Genomic DNA, 16,624 nt, shown 5'->3' on the forward strand with positions numbered 1-16,624 from the left:
AAGTGGATTGTGTCAGACCTCACTGCAGAAAATCCCCTCAGTAGGTGTGAGCACTTACCCCAAGACTGAGAAAAATCTGATGGAAATGATAGCTGACCTTAACACTTGGTTCTGACTAACCAGAGAGCCTCCTTTAGTTGCTCCTTTGAAAATTGTGGGAAGCAGATTCGCAGACAAAGGGTGTGTGTGTTCTGGAGACACCAGGACACACGCTCCAGAGAAGAGCTGGCAAGCTGTGCTTCACCCGGGATCCACCTTTCGCCCTTGAAGGCTTGCATGCCTGTCCCTCTCTTCTTGCCTCTCCTGACAAAGTGAGAACACCTTGGGAAAGAATGTAAGATCAGGGTGTGCGTGCTGGCAGCACATACACTAAAATCGGAAAGAATATAAGATCAGAAAAGAAGTTGGCCAAGGGCAAACTATTAAAACCACCAACATCTAAACTGGGTACTAGATGAAGCTGGGTTCACAGACTTGGTGCATCCATCTCCAGTTACATGTTGCCACAGCCTAGTGCGCGCCATGGGCCAGGGCTCCATCTCCCCACACCCACTTTTGCCTAGAGACTGCTTTTTCTAACCTTGAGCACCTGACCACCCCTTCTCTGCCCAACTCCTCTTTTTTCATTTTGTAAATATAGTCATTCTGGTTGCTGAGTTGTACAGACTTGGGAACTTTTCGATTTCCTTATGATGATTTTGCTAATCTTCTTTCTAACATGTTGCTTTTAACATTTCACTTTCTCAGGGCAACTGTATTTTCCTTGTGTCCAAGGTGAAATCTCATTTTTGTCCCTGAAAATAGAATCCATCGTAGCTCAATAAAAATATAAATAAAAGAAGTAAAAGAAAATAGAATAGTTACAGTCAGTGACTACAAGCCTGAAGAGAAAACTCAGACATAAGGAGATCAGACTTTTTATAGAACAGAACGTTCGACATCAGTTGACTTTTCTTCCCTTCCTCCTGGTACCACTAGAGAGTTCCATCATAGTGATCTCTCTGTTATAGCTGTTGGTTTTCTCCTTTGCATTTCTCTCTCAAAATCCATGTGTCATTGTCTTCCCCTAGATGTGACTCATCAGGAGGCCCAGACAGGTGGGGTGCCTGGGTGGCTCAGTTGGTTAAGTGTGCAACATCAGTTCAGGTCATGATCTCATGGTTCGTGGGTTTGAGCCCCATGTCCTGCTCTGTGCTGACAGCTCAAGCCTGGAGCCTGCTTCAGTTTCCGTGTCTCCCCCTTTCTCTGCCCCTCCCCTGCTTGTGCTCTGTCTCTCAAAAACAAATAAACTTTAAGAAGAGAGACAGAGAGACAGAGAGACAGACTGACCAATCCCCAGATAGGTAATCCAAATGTCTTTAGCCCAGAAGTCTGGTCAAGTCTTTTGAACTCCTGAATACCCTCACACTGGAATTTGTCTTCCCCCAATTTTTAATCCCCTTATTTCTTCTGGAGATACTGGATTTCTCCTTGTTTGCAGGAAAAGGGGTCACTAACCAAGTTGTCTCAGCCATTTCTATGAATGTACACTCTTACAATTGTAGTGTTTCACTCCCACTATTTTTTATTCTTAATATATTCCAAGTTTTGCAACTCTTACAATCCACAAAGAACTTCTAAAATGGTACTCTTAATAAGACTTTCATTCAAAGTAATATTGCTACTAAATAGAATTTTAAATTGACTTTGTTTGGACAGTGTTTCAATCATAAATGCTTCATTTATGAAATATGAAACATTTTTCATATCCATTATAAATCCATGGCCCTGTGAAGGAACAGCATTGTCTCTAGTTTATAGAGAAGTAAGGCTTAGATCTTTTCAGTGCCTATAACCACATAGCCAGGACTTGCCCTCAGATAAGGGCTATTGGGATTAAACCAATGTCTTTTCTTCTGTACTGAGATTTATTGAGAATAGAAAAATAATGACCTTGAAGGGCAATAAGTTTGGGTTTTTGGTTTGGTTTTTTTTTTTGCACATTTTTGCTTCTCCATACCAAAGGGGAGGCATAGCAGTGAACTGATTTCTCTAGAAACTTGGTGGCCTAATGTTTTGAGGGAATTTCCCTCATTTTTACTGTATAACCAAGAATTTTGTTATGTTCCAAAGAAGTATGTCTTGGTGGATAAGATGACCATACAGTGGATGGAGGTCAATCCCTAGGACTAACCTTAATCCATACTCTATCTTTGTGGGAATTAGAAGGCTCTCCTTCCTCCAGGAAGATGTAGTGGTGTGAAGGAAGGAATGTTCAGGGGGTGATTTGGTGGCCATGATGTGAATTGGTTTCAGTGCCCCCACCAAATCCCTTGGCAGGGTGCATTGGTGCAAGGCATTGGTATAAGCGATGGATCTGTGGACAGGTGTCTTTTTTTTTTTTTAACATTTTAAATTTATTTTTGAGAGAGAAAGAGACAGCATGAGCAGGGGAGGGTCAGAGAGAGAGGGAGACACAGAATCTGAAGACAGCTTCCAGGCTCTGAGCTACCTGTCAGCACAGAGCCCGATATAGGGCTCGAACCCATGAACTGCGAGATTATGACCTGAGCTGAAGTCAACTGCCCAATCAACTGAGCCACCCAGGCGCCCATGGACAGCAGTCTTGATCTCTCTAACATGAGAACAGGGGCCCATGCTGTATGATTCAGCATCTAGATATTGCCCACAAATTCCTGACAATGAGCAAATCATTTTGCTTCAAATGCATGAGTTCCACAGCTTTCCTCTTCTAAGATCTCTGTTCTTGGAAATGGCTGCAACTTCTTCATAAGAATATGGCTTCCAATAAAACTGCCACGTCAGAAGTCTGCACGGCCAGAATCTACGTGTGATTCTTCCCTTCCTTCTATCCTTCACTATCTGATTCCCTACTGTGTGCCACGTGATACAGGCGTGAAATGAACAGATGTAGCCCTTGTCCTCACAGGGCTTACATCTGGTGGAGAAATAGAAAAACAAAACAATTACAGTTCAGTGTGATTACTGTAGTGACAGGTTAGTCCAGAATGTTATGGGAGTATACAGAGGAGTATCTACCTCAAACTCGGGAATCCGGGGTAGTCTTCTCAGAATAAATTCCATCTAAACTGACACTAAAGAATAATTAGGAATTTTCTGAGCAAAGGTGTGTGTGGGGGGGGGGGTGCTAAGGAGTTCAGGGAGGTGGGAATACCCTGAAAGACTAGTCAAACCCGAGAGAACACTTTGTGTAAGATCTGGAGGCAAGAAGGCCCAGCCCCTTGGAAAAGTTGTGTCCATATGGAGCCCCTCCTTCTAGTGTGTTCCTACTTCCTGAGTTTCCCTTTTACTCCACATTGTCCTTTGGCTTATCCATAGATACCAATTCCAATCTTTATCTTTAGGCACTGACCCTATCCAACCAGAGCAGGAAGGAGTACACCATTGGAGAAACCGTGAATCTGATGTCTGTGGATGCCCAGAAGCTCATGGATGTGACCAGCTTCATCCATTTGCTGTGGTCAAATGTTCTACAGATCACTTTATCTATCTATTTCCTTTGGGCAGAGCTGGGACCCTCAGTCTTAGCAGGTGTTGGGGTGATGGTACTTCTAATCCCAACTAATGGGATACTTGCCGCCAAGAGTAGAGCTGTTCAGGTAAAGAAACCAAGTCACCCCGGGGAGATCTCTACACCTTCTTCAAAGTCTGAAGTCTTTTGCTTACTCTAACTCTTGGGTATTTGGGCAGACAATGATAATGGAAGACTTTCTACCATCCCAAATGACTGTGGCTCTCTCTGGACTCCCTTTCTATCTTTTGAGTACTGTTGGGGTTTATAGACTCCATTTTTATTCATGTTAGAGGGCAGAGCCTGACTGGAGAGGAGATAGCTGCCCAGGGCCCCTGCACATAACTCTCCTGTCCTGTTCTGCTGGACCATTCTGAGAGTAAGATTATTGGCCCTGCTTCTCCATCAGAGCAATACAAACCACTCATGCAGAACAGACACCTGAGTGACCCAAACTTTAGGCCTAAATCCTGGCAATCAAGCCTGCTTCTACCAGGTGGCAGGGCTCCATGATGACAGTCCTTTGCTCTGCGAGAAGTCATAGGTTGAGTGGGTGGACTAAATGGTGTACATGCTCTCTTAAAAGACTTTCTGTACTTACTATTCTGGGAACATGGCAGAAAATTTGACACAGCTCTGGGTCTTCCAGAGCTTACTTACATTCTATTTGGGTGGAGAACCATAAAGAGAAGTAAAGAAAAAAACGATCAGGTCATGATAGTACTATGAGGAAAATTAAGCAAGGTGATATGACAGCAAGTGAGTGGATGGGGGGTTCTAGATCATGGGCTCAGGAAAAGCCTCTGTGAGGAGGGCACATGTGAGCTGAGCTCTGACTAGCACAAGCCTGACTGTGCAGAGCCTTGGGAAGAATAGCCTGGGAAGAGGGGCAGCCAGGCAAAGCCTATAGAGGTCGGAAGTGAGCTGGGCGTGGTTAAGGATCGAAAAGCAGATGGGCGTGGTGGGAGCAGCCTGGGCAGTCTTCTCAGTCTGCCTGGGCAGAGCAGGGAGAGATGCATCTGGGCACCTCAAGTGCTTCCCCCCGACAGACACAAGTGCCACCACTAGGACCCAGCATCTGCAGCAAATCTGGACCCTCTCACAAGGAAGTGTTTTGTTTTACTTTTTCCTGGCAGGTAAAAAATATGAAGAATAAAGACAAACGTTTAAAGAACATGAATGAAATTCTCAGTGGGATCAAGGTGAGAAGCTGAGTGTGGGGGGCGCCAGTGTAAAATGCCAGCAGCAGTGGGTTCTTGGCCTTGCCTGGTAAGGCTTGTGGGTTCCCCCTTCTGGGCCTGTGGTGTGTCCCAGGACCCCGCACCCCTGCTCACAAGTCTCCTGCTTCTCCTCCCCGCTGTCCCAGGCCCTCGTTTGAACATTGATTTCTCTTTATTTACCCTAAGCAGTTGCTTTTCTTTGTATCTTTTACTGTTGGGATTGTCAAATGTGCATACAAGCTGAGTGAATGGTGTGATGACCCCCTGTGGACGACTTCTCAACTAGGTCTAGCAATTACTAGCATGATCTAACTAGTTTCATCTGTGTACGTACTTCATATTCTGCTAGATTTTTTTAAAGTTTATTTATTTCTTTTGAGAGAGGGAGAGAGCAGGGGAGGGGCAGAGAGTAGGCGAGAGAGAATCCTAAGTAGGCCCCTCATTGTCAGCAGGGAGCCTGATCTGGGGTTCAAAGTTAATGAACTACAAGATCATGACCTGAGTCAAAATCAAGAGGTGGACAGTTAACCCGACGGAGTCACCCAGGTACACCTCTGCTAGATTATTTTTAAAGCAAATCCCAGATATGGTATCTTGTATTTCACATAAATACGTTGTGTTTCTAAAAATCTTTTTAAAAAACATAACCACAATACTATAATCCTACAAAAAAAATTATCTTTTGGTACCATTAAATTTCCCCAGTTGCCTCAGATGTCATTTGTTTGCTGTCAGTTAGTTGAAATAAGGATTCAAAAAATGTCCATATGTGGCATTTAGTTGCTACTGCTTTTAATCTACAATTGACTCTTTCCTTTTGGTGTGTGTGTGTGTGTGTGTGTGTGTGTGTGTGTGTGTGTGAGTGTTTTAATCTTGCTTTGTCATATTGGAGAAACCAGGTTGTCTTATTTCCTATATTGCTTATAAATTAGTGATCAGATCTAGAGACTTGATTAGATAGGGTTTTGTTTTATTTTGATTTTTGGTGAAGGTAAGGAGGACGTATACTTTCAAGGGGTACCATGTGCTTCCAAACACCAGCAATGGCGAGTGCTCAGGGGTCCATGTGATTCACACCTTATTAGGTTTCCTGCCACTCTTTCCCCCAGACCAGTGATTTGTGGCCCTGGCAGCACATTTTGACCCCTGGGAAGTTTGTAAAACCCACTGAGGCTTGGCCCTAATTCCAACCATTTAAATTAGACTCTCTGGGGTTGAAACCTAGGCATATATAGATTTAAAAATCTCCCCAAGTGATTCTAATATGTAGCCAAGTTTGAAAACTGTCTTAAAAGTTCCTGTACCCATTGATGGTCATTGCCATTGATGGTCACTGATCTATTATATCATTAGGAGCTGCAAAAGATGGTCACTGATCTATTATATCATTAGGAGTTGCAAAAGAGTGAAATTTGAATCCTATTATTCCTTTAGCAGTGCTTATCTAGAATTCTATAATGAAGACTTATCTTTAATCAACTAGTTGGCTACCCTAAAATAAAGTTTGTGCAGGATAGACAGAATAAATGCTTGTCTTTTTCCCCTCTGTTGGCCAGCTTTCAGAATAATGCATTTCTTCCTGCAAAGCTTACCAGCAAGTTATGTTTCAATATGTGTATTGTTTTTGAATTTAAGGATTTAAACATTACCCTAAACTTTTTGAAAATGAAACTGAGGCCTCTTTTAACTCTGTTATTTCTCTACACAGAGTTCTCTCATATATGCCATATTTGCCCCATTTAGTAAATATATATTTGCTAAATGTGGCAAAATGGAAAGGTAGCCCTGGCTTTGAGTCTCCTCTCTAACACTTACTAGCGTGGTAACTTTGGGCAAGCTACCTAGTATCTTCAGCCTGTTTCCTTTTCACTAAAATGTATATAATAATTCTACAAGAGTAGGGGACTCTCCTTGGTTTTCCCAGAAGTTTCTGGACTTAGCACTGAAAGCCCCATGTCCTGGGCAACCCCTTAGTCCCAGGCAGACTGGGACCATTGATCACACTAAGGTTGTTATAAGGATTAAGATCGTGCATTTAAAATATTCTGTACACAGTAGGTTCTCGACAAATGCAACCTACCTTTCTATAATCACACTTTATAATCTGGATTTCTACCCCCTACCCTCTGTTTTGAAGAACCTGTCCTAAAACCTGGGTGGATGAGACCTATCTGGTGTCCTTCGGGGGCAACTGTGTGAGCTGTGCTGTTCTCTATCTTATTAGATCCTGAAGTATTTTGCCTGGGAACCTTCATTCAAAAAGCAAGTCCATGAACTTCGGAAGAAAGAGCTCAAGAACCTGCTGACCTTGGGGCAGATGCAGTCTATAATGATGTTCCTCTTATACTTAACTCCAGTCCTGGTGAGTGACAGGAGTCACGGACTGGGTCAGCTTCCTGAAGAGGAAGGTCTGTTCTCACTAGACTGCCCAGTGCCTCTCGGCCTAACCCTGAAATCCTGGGAATTCTATCCCCCTCCTCAACTTCCCAAAGCTGCTATTCCTACCTGGTGCCCCAGACTCTAATTTCACCCTCGTGTACAACTTGGTCATCTGGCAGCCCAGAACAAGTTTCCAGGATAGTCAGCATGAATGTGGTATCCAGGAATGGTTTGTATCAGAGAGCTTCCTGTCTTCTTGAGGAGGCTGTGTGGGTCCAGAGCGGGAAGGAACGTGAATACAGGAGCCAGGAGACCCAAACTATGGTCTCAGCAATACAGTTAATTGACTGTGACCTCAGACTAGATATTTCCTGTGTGACACAAAAAGGTTGAGATAATAATCCCCAAGGCTCTGTTAACTCTGATATACTGTGCTCTTGAAACTTAGCATAAGTGCTTGAACCCTTTTAGAAATGAATTGCTCATGATCTTGCTTTTCCAGGTGTCTGTGATCACATTTTCAGTGTACACTCTGGTGAATAGCAATAATGTTTTGGATGCAGAAAAGGCCTTCACCTCCATCACCCTCTTCAATATCCTGCGCTTTCCCCTGGGCATGCTTCCCATGGTAATCACCTCCATGCTCCAGGTGAGTAGAAGGCCTCACTGCTAACTGATTATGTCTGCTTAAAAGGCTTGCATCCCAAAATGACTGGCCTATCATATCTCCTAGCTTCTGCTGGTGAATTTTTATTTTTATTTTTTTTAATGTTTTATTTATTTTTGATACAGAGAGAGACAGAGCATGAGAGGGGGAGGGGCAGAGAGAGAAGGAGACACAGAACCGGAAGCAGGCTCCAGGCTCTGAGCTAGCAGTCAGCACAGAGCCTGACGTGGGGCTCGAACCCACAAACGTGAGATCTGACCTGAGCCGAAGTTGGAGGCTTAACCGACTGAGCCACCCAGGCGCCCCGCTGGCGAATTTTTAATTTGAGAGATTTGTTTGGTCTCTGGAGACCAAGTCTGTACTTAAAATCAAAAGCTCTCTGAGCCCTAGTTTCTGTGACTCTAAAACAAGGATAATCATACCCACCTTCTATACCTCATGGGAAGACAATGCTTGTGAAAGCATTTAGTGAGATGATGATGATTAGCTGATACATGGACTGTTTCTAAGCCCTTTTCCCAGCCCAGTTTCCCCCACATTTTCCCAAGGTGCTTGGGGTATTTATATAGCATTAGGGAAACACAGCATACAGGGAAAGAGAAGACTGTCTCTGCATGAAGCCATGCGGTGGTGGAACTGAATACAGTTCTTGAGCTTCAAGCTGTCAGATAATGAGTTTGGAGTTCAAGAGGACTTGGATGGGCCAGAGGGAGTGTCTGGGTCCTGAAAAGTGAGCACAGTCACTGAGCTGGACCAGGTACAGACGTCAGGAGGATGTTCACAGGGCAAGTGACAGGCTAGGGAGGTGGCTAGAAAGACGGAACGTGGTGGGGTGCGTTTACCCTAGGGGTGGCGTGCTTTAGACAGCTCAGGCCTTGGGAATGATGACTTTCAGACCTCCCTACCCTCGAGGGGGTTAAGAAAGGCTGACGGATTTGGCTGGTAAAGAAATAGGATGCTCTTTTTAGATTCAGATAGCTTAGTACAAAGATGTCTGCTCGCTGCCTTCCCATCCCACCGGGTAACCATGAAACAAAAGGGGCCCAAGGATAATGTAACACAGGCAGTGAGGTGCTCTTGTTCTGAGGGGCAAATCCATGTGATGGCTGAGCAGTTTTGTAGCCTGCAACTGCACTCAAATGAAGGCCAAGGCAGAAAGTCCACGCTTTCATCAGAACCCAAGTGGTAATGAGAAATGATCTCCCTAACAGGCTCCCTGGAAATAGGCAAGTGAGAAAGTTCCTTGTAAAAGCCCCTAGGAATCCTCCCAGGTTCTCCTATTTCTGGAGATCACAGGGTGTTCGGCCAATACTTAGGTCAGCTGCAGTTTAAACTTGGTCTGCGTGGAGTTTTCTAAGGTCACGGTGGTGCCATGGCCAATTCCTCTATGAAGGGTCCCAGCAGTGGCTCTGTTAGGACACTGGGGGGGCGTAAGGCATGGACCTAGTTAAAGACAAGCACCCAGAGGCCCAGTTACCAAAACCAGATAGAAGTTAGGATTTTGTGTTAGAAGAAGGCAGAAGACTGTTTCTGGAACTGTGTCCAAAGATAGGGGAGATGGCAACAGAGTTGACCCCAGCCCCTTAAGTTTTCTAAGGGGCTGAAACAGCATCTTACTTTCCCTATGTCCAGAGAGGGACATCTCAAGGCTAAAATGCGGCAGAGTCTCTGGGCAGTGTCCAGAGGTTTCAGCTGTATCAGATGGTAAAGCATCAGCAAGAAGCCCGGCAGGTTGCTCTGCTTCCACATCAGGGCTGATAACAAAACAAAGTCAAAATCCTCTCCCTGCTCATGCTTGTCATTGGATTTTTTATTCTTGAGATCCTTTGTGTCTCTCTCTAGGCCAGTGTTTCCACAGAACGTCTAGAAAAGTACTTGGGAGGAGATGACTTGGACACATCCGCTATTCGACGTGACTACAATTTTGGTAATGAATTCGGAAGTTGCTTCCCCAACTGATTCACAGTGCTGGCACCAGAACTGATATAGGGGGGCTTAGTGGCAGCAAACTGATTGAAAGGGAGAGCCAGGGGATTTACCTTGAAGCTACATTTGTATAACAAACTTACTATTTTTACTTAAATTACGTTTTCATTTAGAATAGGTTGCTAAGACAGATAGCTAAGCCATATTCTGAGGATAAGCAGAGAATCCTGCAGAAGATCTAGAAAAAAGAAGTGGGAGTGGAGTCAAGCATGGGGACTTAGGGAAGGTAGGCTGGATTAAAAGAACACTTGCAGGTTCTGAAGATCTAAGGATTGGAGGGCAGCCACTACCAGAGGGGACTGTGGGTCTGGAATCCAGGGAGTGGCCAGGTTTGTGTATAGAGGCAGAATTTTTACCAGAACATGAGACAACAGAGGGCATAAGAATGTGCCCAAGGGTGTCTGCAAGCCAGGAATCTGGCTGACAGGCTTGGGAATCCAATCAAAATGGTCTTTGTTTGCAGGCCACTTTTGGTCTCCCCTGGGGAGCTTTCCTTTGCCTCCTGTTAATGTAGGAGCCAGCACCTGACAGGTGATCTCGGGATCTGCTGATGGAGGGACACAGGAAGGCAGAGAAGGGGCAGACAGACACATGAAGATCTACACCTGACTAAAAGAGAGGACCTTTTTCTCAACAGACAAAGCCGTGCAGTTTTCAGAGGCCTCCTTTACCTGGGACCGGGAGTTGGAACCCACAATCCGAGAGTGAGTTGCCTCCTTTCCAGCCTGCTGTTCTTGAGGCTTCTCCTTACCAGTCCTGTTACTGGAAAATTCCATGCACTAGGGCACATGAGAGATAGGCGATGTGCACACGTTTAGTTAGATTTCAGCGCAGGCTGAAAACCTGGGGAGACGAGTGGACAGTAAAACTCCCGAGCCTCTTTCCCCGGAAGGGCACCTGCCACCTGGCTGTCTTACTGTGCGACTGTGCGCTCCAGCTAAGAACCCAGGAAGACCTTTGTTCTCCAGGTTGTGGATAGAGGCGGTGCCGCGTTGGCAAGTGGCCTAGGTCTCTGGGTATGATAAAGGATACACACAAGAGCCTGAAACCAACTTAAGTTTATTTGTTCATTTAAGAATAGTAATCAAGGAGCGCCTGGGTGGCTCAATCGGTTGGGTGTCTGACTTCAGCTCAGGTCATGATCTCGCAGCTCGTGGGTTCGAGCCGGGCTTTGGGCTCTGTGCTGGCAGTTCAGAGCCTGGAGCCTGCTTCAGATTCTGTGTCTCCCTCTCTCTGCCTCGCCCCCCCGTGCTCTATCTCTCTCAAAAATAAGCATTTAAAAAAAAAAAAGAAAGAACAGTAATCAAGAATATGGCTTCTTTCCCCAAAGGGGACAATGGGAGCTGCCTCTATGAAGATTAAACTTGAGATCTGGAGTGTGACATCTAAGTAATCCATTCCCACCTGCCACCTCTTCTGCCCTAAGCCGACCCTTTCTTGCCATGCTGCTGCTTGTCTAGTGGTTCCCTTTCTACAGTTTTGCTTTCCGTGGTTTCGGTTACCTGCAGTCAACCTCTGTGTAGAAGCAGATGATCCCCCGCCCCTCCGATGACTGATCACGCCAATAGTAGCCTAATGTAGGTCACAGAGCTTCCATCCTTCGCCTCCCTTCATCTCCCCACAGAGGCATTGTATCATCTTGCATCAGCCGAAGGGTGAGTACGGCACAGTAAGAGAGCAAGTGCAGCATGACCGATGAGAGTTAAGACCCCATTCACCTACCTTGCATTACAGTTTATTATAATGGTTCTGTTCTGTTAGCTATTGTTGTTAACCTCTCACAGGGCCTAGTTTATAAATTGTACTTTATCGCAGGTATGTTTGGATAGTCTATACAGGGTCAGATATACAGTACATACTCCGCTGAGTGTAGCACACACAATATACCAGGAAGGCTGAGCAGGCCAGATCTTTCTTCACAACCCAGCACCTGGGACTTCCCACACTTCTATTCCTACAGCCTTACACAGGGATTCTGGAGCTCGCCTCAGGATGCCTCGGGCAGAAGCCCTTCCTCTGGACCTCCGCAAAGGTGGGACACTGCTCCCATTTTGAGCTTCTTTTAGACTTACACTAGCAAAGGGTAGTTTCAGAAAGACTGTAAACAAGTTCCTGATGTTCCTCATATCCTAGGGACTCAAATACAGGGTGGGCATGAGTTTCTAGAGCCCCGCCCGGTGTGTGTTTCCCTAGTCAGACACAGCCAATTCTCCAAGGGGCAGGGAGGGTGTTCTGTGCTTCCAGCAAGTGTTCCATTGAATGGCTATTCTCATTGAATAGCTAAGTTTGGGAAACACCGATCTATTCCAGCCCCATTAGTTTATAAATGAGAGTCCAGAGGAAGTGACTTTCCAAGATCATATAGCTCAGCAGTGGCAAAGCTGAGACTTGAACTTAATGGGAGCTTAGAGACTTCAGCTTCCATTAAGTTTTTGTTCAATGGTACCATGTTGGTGCTAAGAGATTTTTCCAGTTGAAACCTACATTTGGCACAAACAGCTTATAGATAGTTGTATAAGCTAGGGCTCACTCTCTAGCCCTTTTGAGCTTAAAAAAAAAAAAACTATTAAGCACTTCAGAGTCTAATATATCCAAGACAAATTTTCCAATCTGGAGGGAAGATCTAATACCAGACTTCCCATAGATAGTCTGAAAAGTGGCCTGAACCACTCTTGAATAACACCCCTTACCTCCTTCAAATACACTTCTCTTGAGGTGCAGGGGTGGCTCAGTCAGTTAAGCGTCTGACTCTTGATTTCAGCTAAGGTCATGATCACACAGTTCATGGGACTGAGCCCTGCATTAGGCTTGGTGCTGAAGTGCAGAATCTGCTTGGGATTCTCTCTTACTCTCTCTGTCCCTTCTCCATGCTCATTGCTCGCTCACTCACTCACTCACTTTCTCTTAAAATAAACACTTAAAAACCTAATACAGTTTTCTCTTTTCAGTGTGAATCTGGACATTATGCCAGGCCAGTTGGTGGCTGTGGTCGGCACTGTGGGCTCTGGCAAGTCTTCCTTGATGTCAGCCATGCTGGGAGAAATGGAAAATGTCCATGGGCACATCACCATCAAGGTGAGACGGGGAGGCCAAGTTCTGACATTCAAATGGGGGCCACTGAGCACGGCTTTCTCGTTTTGGAGAATGCACTGAGGACTAGAATTTGATGGCCACGATTGCTTTGAGGTACGTGTGGTCTTGGAGATGTTAGGTAGACTTGTTGTAAGGTGTAGATTCTTTGCCCCACCCCACACATATAATCAGACTCTGGGGGTAGATTCTAAGAAACTGAGTGTTTAATGAGGTCCCCAGGTGATTCTCCTATGCATGCTGAAGTTTGAAAACTGTTTAATAGAGATTTCTTCCTTCAAAGTATAGGCAATTCTGCTACATCTAGGTTTCTAAAAGCATCATTAAAAACTTATATAACTGGGGCTACTGGGTGGCTCAGTTGGTTAAGCATCCAGTGCTAGAGTTTGGCTCAGGTTATGACTGCACAGTTTGTGGGTTTGAGCCCTGCATTGGGCTCTTTGTGACGGAACCTGCTTGGGGTTCTCTCCCCCGCTCTCTCTGCCCCTTCCCACGTGTATGCTTTCATGCGCATTCTCTCTCTCTCTCAAAAATAATAATTTTTTTAAAAGTACGTAACTTTGTAACTAGCATAACAACAAAACCAATAACAATAATAATTAAAACAGCAGCACTGTAAAATCTCCACTGCCAATTACACGAGCTTCACAGTTAGCTTTAGACTCCCAACTTCCTCTTCCTCCTCTGAGAGCCTGGTCTTTGAAAGAAACTGCTCAAAAATTTGATACGAGGGTGGACATCTTTGTCCATTATATATTTTTTAACCAAGAAGAAATCCTTTCATAGCATCTCCATGAGGACTCTCAGCTTCCTCAGAGACTTAAATTTAGAGGAAATTCTAGGTACTTGGGATCACTTAACCAGCCACTCCTCCTACCAAGAAAAAGTATGTCTGTGGATTTTTTAGCTTTTTTCCTTAAGATCCTCATATATTGCTAACCATTTCTTTTTAATTATAAGAGAGCTTGCCCTGACTGCTTGACACCGACATGCTTAGCAAATTATAAACTAATACCTCTTACACATTATACTGACCTTATTCCCTGATTTACCAATCCCTTATGAGCTAATTTACATTAAATATTTAGTATAACAGAGCAGATGCTACTGATTTAACTGCTTCCTAACTTCTTCCTTTTTTTTTTTTTTCATTTGGAACATTAGTCCTTTAGAAGTCAACTTTGAATTTAAAATCGTTTATTTATTTTAAAGTAAGCCTGTGGGCATATATTTTATTCAAGAAGTTTTTTTTTTAAATAGTTTATTAGCAAGTTGGTTTCCATATAACACCCAGTGCTCTTCCCCCTTCCTCTTCAGCCCTCAGTTTGTTTTCAGTATTCAAGAGTCTCTCATGATTTGTCTCCCTCCCTCTCCCTAACTTTTTTTTCCCCACCTTCCCCTTCCTAGGGTCCCCTATTAGGTCTCTCCTGTTAGACCTATGAGTGCAAACATATGGTATCTGTCCTTCTCTGTCTGACTTATTTCGCTTAGCATGACACCCTCGAGGTCCATCCACTTTCCTACAAATGGCCAGATTTCATTCTTTCTCATTGCCATGTAGTATTTCATTGTACATGTGTGTGTGTCTGTATACACACACACATACACACACACACACACACACACACACACACACACACACCCCACATCTTCTTGATCCACTCATCAGTTGATGGACATTTAGGCTCTTTCCATGATTTGGCTATTGTTGAAAGTGCTGCTATGAACGTTGGGGTACATGTGCCCCTATGCATCAGCCCTTCTGTATCTCTTGGGTAAATCCCTAGCAGTGCTATTTCTGGGTCATAGGGGAGTTCTACTGATAATTTTTTGAGGAACTTCCACACTGTTTTCCAGAACAGCTGTACCAGTTTACATTCCCACCAAAAGTGTAGGAGGAGGGTGCCCATTTCTCCACATCCTCACCAGCATCTATAGTCTCCTGATTTGTTCATATTAGCCACTCTGACTAGTGTGAGATGGTATCTCCGTGTGGTTTTGATTTGTATTTCCCTGATAATGAGTGATGCTGAGCATCGTTTCATGTGCCTGTTGGCCATCTGGATGTCCTCTTTGGAGAAGTGTCTATGTCTTCTGCCCATTTCTTCATTGGATTATTTGTTTTTTGGGTGTGGAGTTTGGGGAGTTCCTTGTAGATTCTGGATACTAGCCCTTTATCCGATATGCCATTTTCAACTATTTTTTTCCCATTCTGTTGGTTGCCTATTAGTTTTTTTTTTTTATTGTTTCCTTTGCAGTTCAGAAGCTTTTTATCTTGATGAGGTCCTAACGGTTCATTTTGTTTTTTATTCCCTTGCTTTTGGGGATGTGTTGAGTAGAATATTGCTGCGATTGAGGTCAAGGAGGTTATTTCCTGCTCTCTCCTCTAGGGTTTTTATGGTTTTCTGTCTCACATTCAGGTCCTTCATCCATTTTGAGTTTATTTTTGTGTATGGTATAAGAACATGGCCTAGTTTCATTCTTCTGCATGTTGCTGTCCAGTTCTCCCAGCACTACCTGTTAAAGAGGCTGTCTTTTTTCCATCGGATACTCTTTCCTGCTTTGTCAAAGATTAATTGGCCTTACATTTGTGGGTTCAGTTCTGGGTTCTCTATTCTATTCCATTGATCTATGTGTCTGTTGTTGTGCCAATACCATACTGTCTTGATGACAGCTTTGTAGTAGAGGCTAAAGTCTGGGATTGTGATGCCTCCCATTTTGGTTTTCTTCTTCAATATTATTTTGGTTATTCGGGGTCTTTTCTGGTTCCATACGAATTTGAGGATAGTGTGTTCTAGCTTTGAGAAGAATGCTGGTGAAATTTTGATTGGGATTGCATTGAATGTGTAGGTTGCTTTGGGTAATAATGACATTTTCACAATGTTTATTCTGATCCATGAGTATGGAATGTTTTTCCATTTCTTTGTGTCTTCAATTTCTTTCATAAGCTTTCTGTAATTTTCATTGTGCAGGTCTTTTACATCTTTGGTTAGGTTTATTCCTAGGTATTTTATGGTTTTTCGTGCAATTGTGAATGGGATCAGTATCTTGATTTCTCTTTCTGTTGCTTCATTATTGGTGTATAAAAATGAAGCCAATTTCTGTACATTGATTTTTCTACCCTGCGACTTTGCTGAATTCATGGATCAGTTCTAGAAGGCTTCTGGTGGAGTCGATTGGTTTTTCCATGTAGAGTATCATGTCATCTGCAAAAAGTGAAAGTTTGACTTCTTTGCTGATTCTGATGCCTTTTATTTCCTTTTGTTGTCTGATTGCTGACTTCCAGCACTATGTTAAACAACAGTGGTGAGAGTGGACATCCTTGTTGTGTTCTTGATCTCGGGTGGGGGGGGGAAGCTCTCAGTTTTTCCCCATTGAGGATGATATTAGCTGTGGGCTTTTCATAAATTGCTTTGATAATTTTTAAGTTCCTTCTATCCCAACTTTCTCGAGGTTTTTTATTAAGAAACGATGCTGTATTTTGTCAAATGCTTTTTCTGCATCTATCGACAGGATCATATGGTTTTTATCTTTTCTTTTGTTAATGTGATGCATCACATTGATGGATTTGCAAATATTGAACCAGCCCTGTAACCCAGGAATGAATCCCACTTGATCATGATGGGTAATTCTTTTTATATGCTGTTGAATTCCATTTGCTAGTATCTTGTTGAGTATTTTTGCATCTGTATTCATTAAGGATATTGGTCTGTAGTGTTTTCTCTCTCTCTCTCTCTCTCTCTCTCTCTC

The 16,624-nt window shown here is 43.8% G+C and overlaps 1 protein-coding gene across 1 annotated transcript in view; it reads left to right on the plus strand.

Moving 5' to 3' along the window:
- The window catches only part of ABCC2 (ATP binding cassette subfamily C member 2), a 69,844-nt gene that overhangs the window by 24,912 nt on the left and 28,308 nt on the right, over positions 1-16,624 (plus strand). The window contains exons 11-17 of the mRNA XM_029920244.1: positions 3,366-3,620; positions 4,669-4,734; positions 6,977-7,114; positions 7,634-7,780; positions 9,641-9,725; positions 10,422-10,488; positions 12,733-12,859. Of these exons, the coding sequence (XP_029776104.1) occupies positions 3,366-3,620; positions 4,669-4,734; positions 6,977-7,114; positions 7,634-7,780; positions 9,641-9,725; positions 10,422-10,488; positions 12,733-12,859 (885 nt within the window). The remainder of the gene's footprint in view (positions 1-3,365; positions 3,621-4,668; positions 4,735-6,976; positions 7,115-7,633; positions 7,781-9,640; positions 9,726-10,421; positions 10,489-12,732; positions 12,860-16,624) is intronic.

The sequence above is a fragment of the Suricata suricatta genome, chromosome 2, assembly GCF_006229205.1.
Source record: "Suricata suricatta isolate VVHF042 chromosome 2, meerkat_22Aug2017_6uvM2_HiC, whole genome shotgun sequence".
Classification (NCBI taxonomy): Eukaryota; Metazoa; Chordata; class Mammalia; order Carnivora; family Herpestidae; genus Suricata; species Suricata suricatta.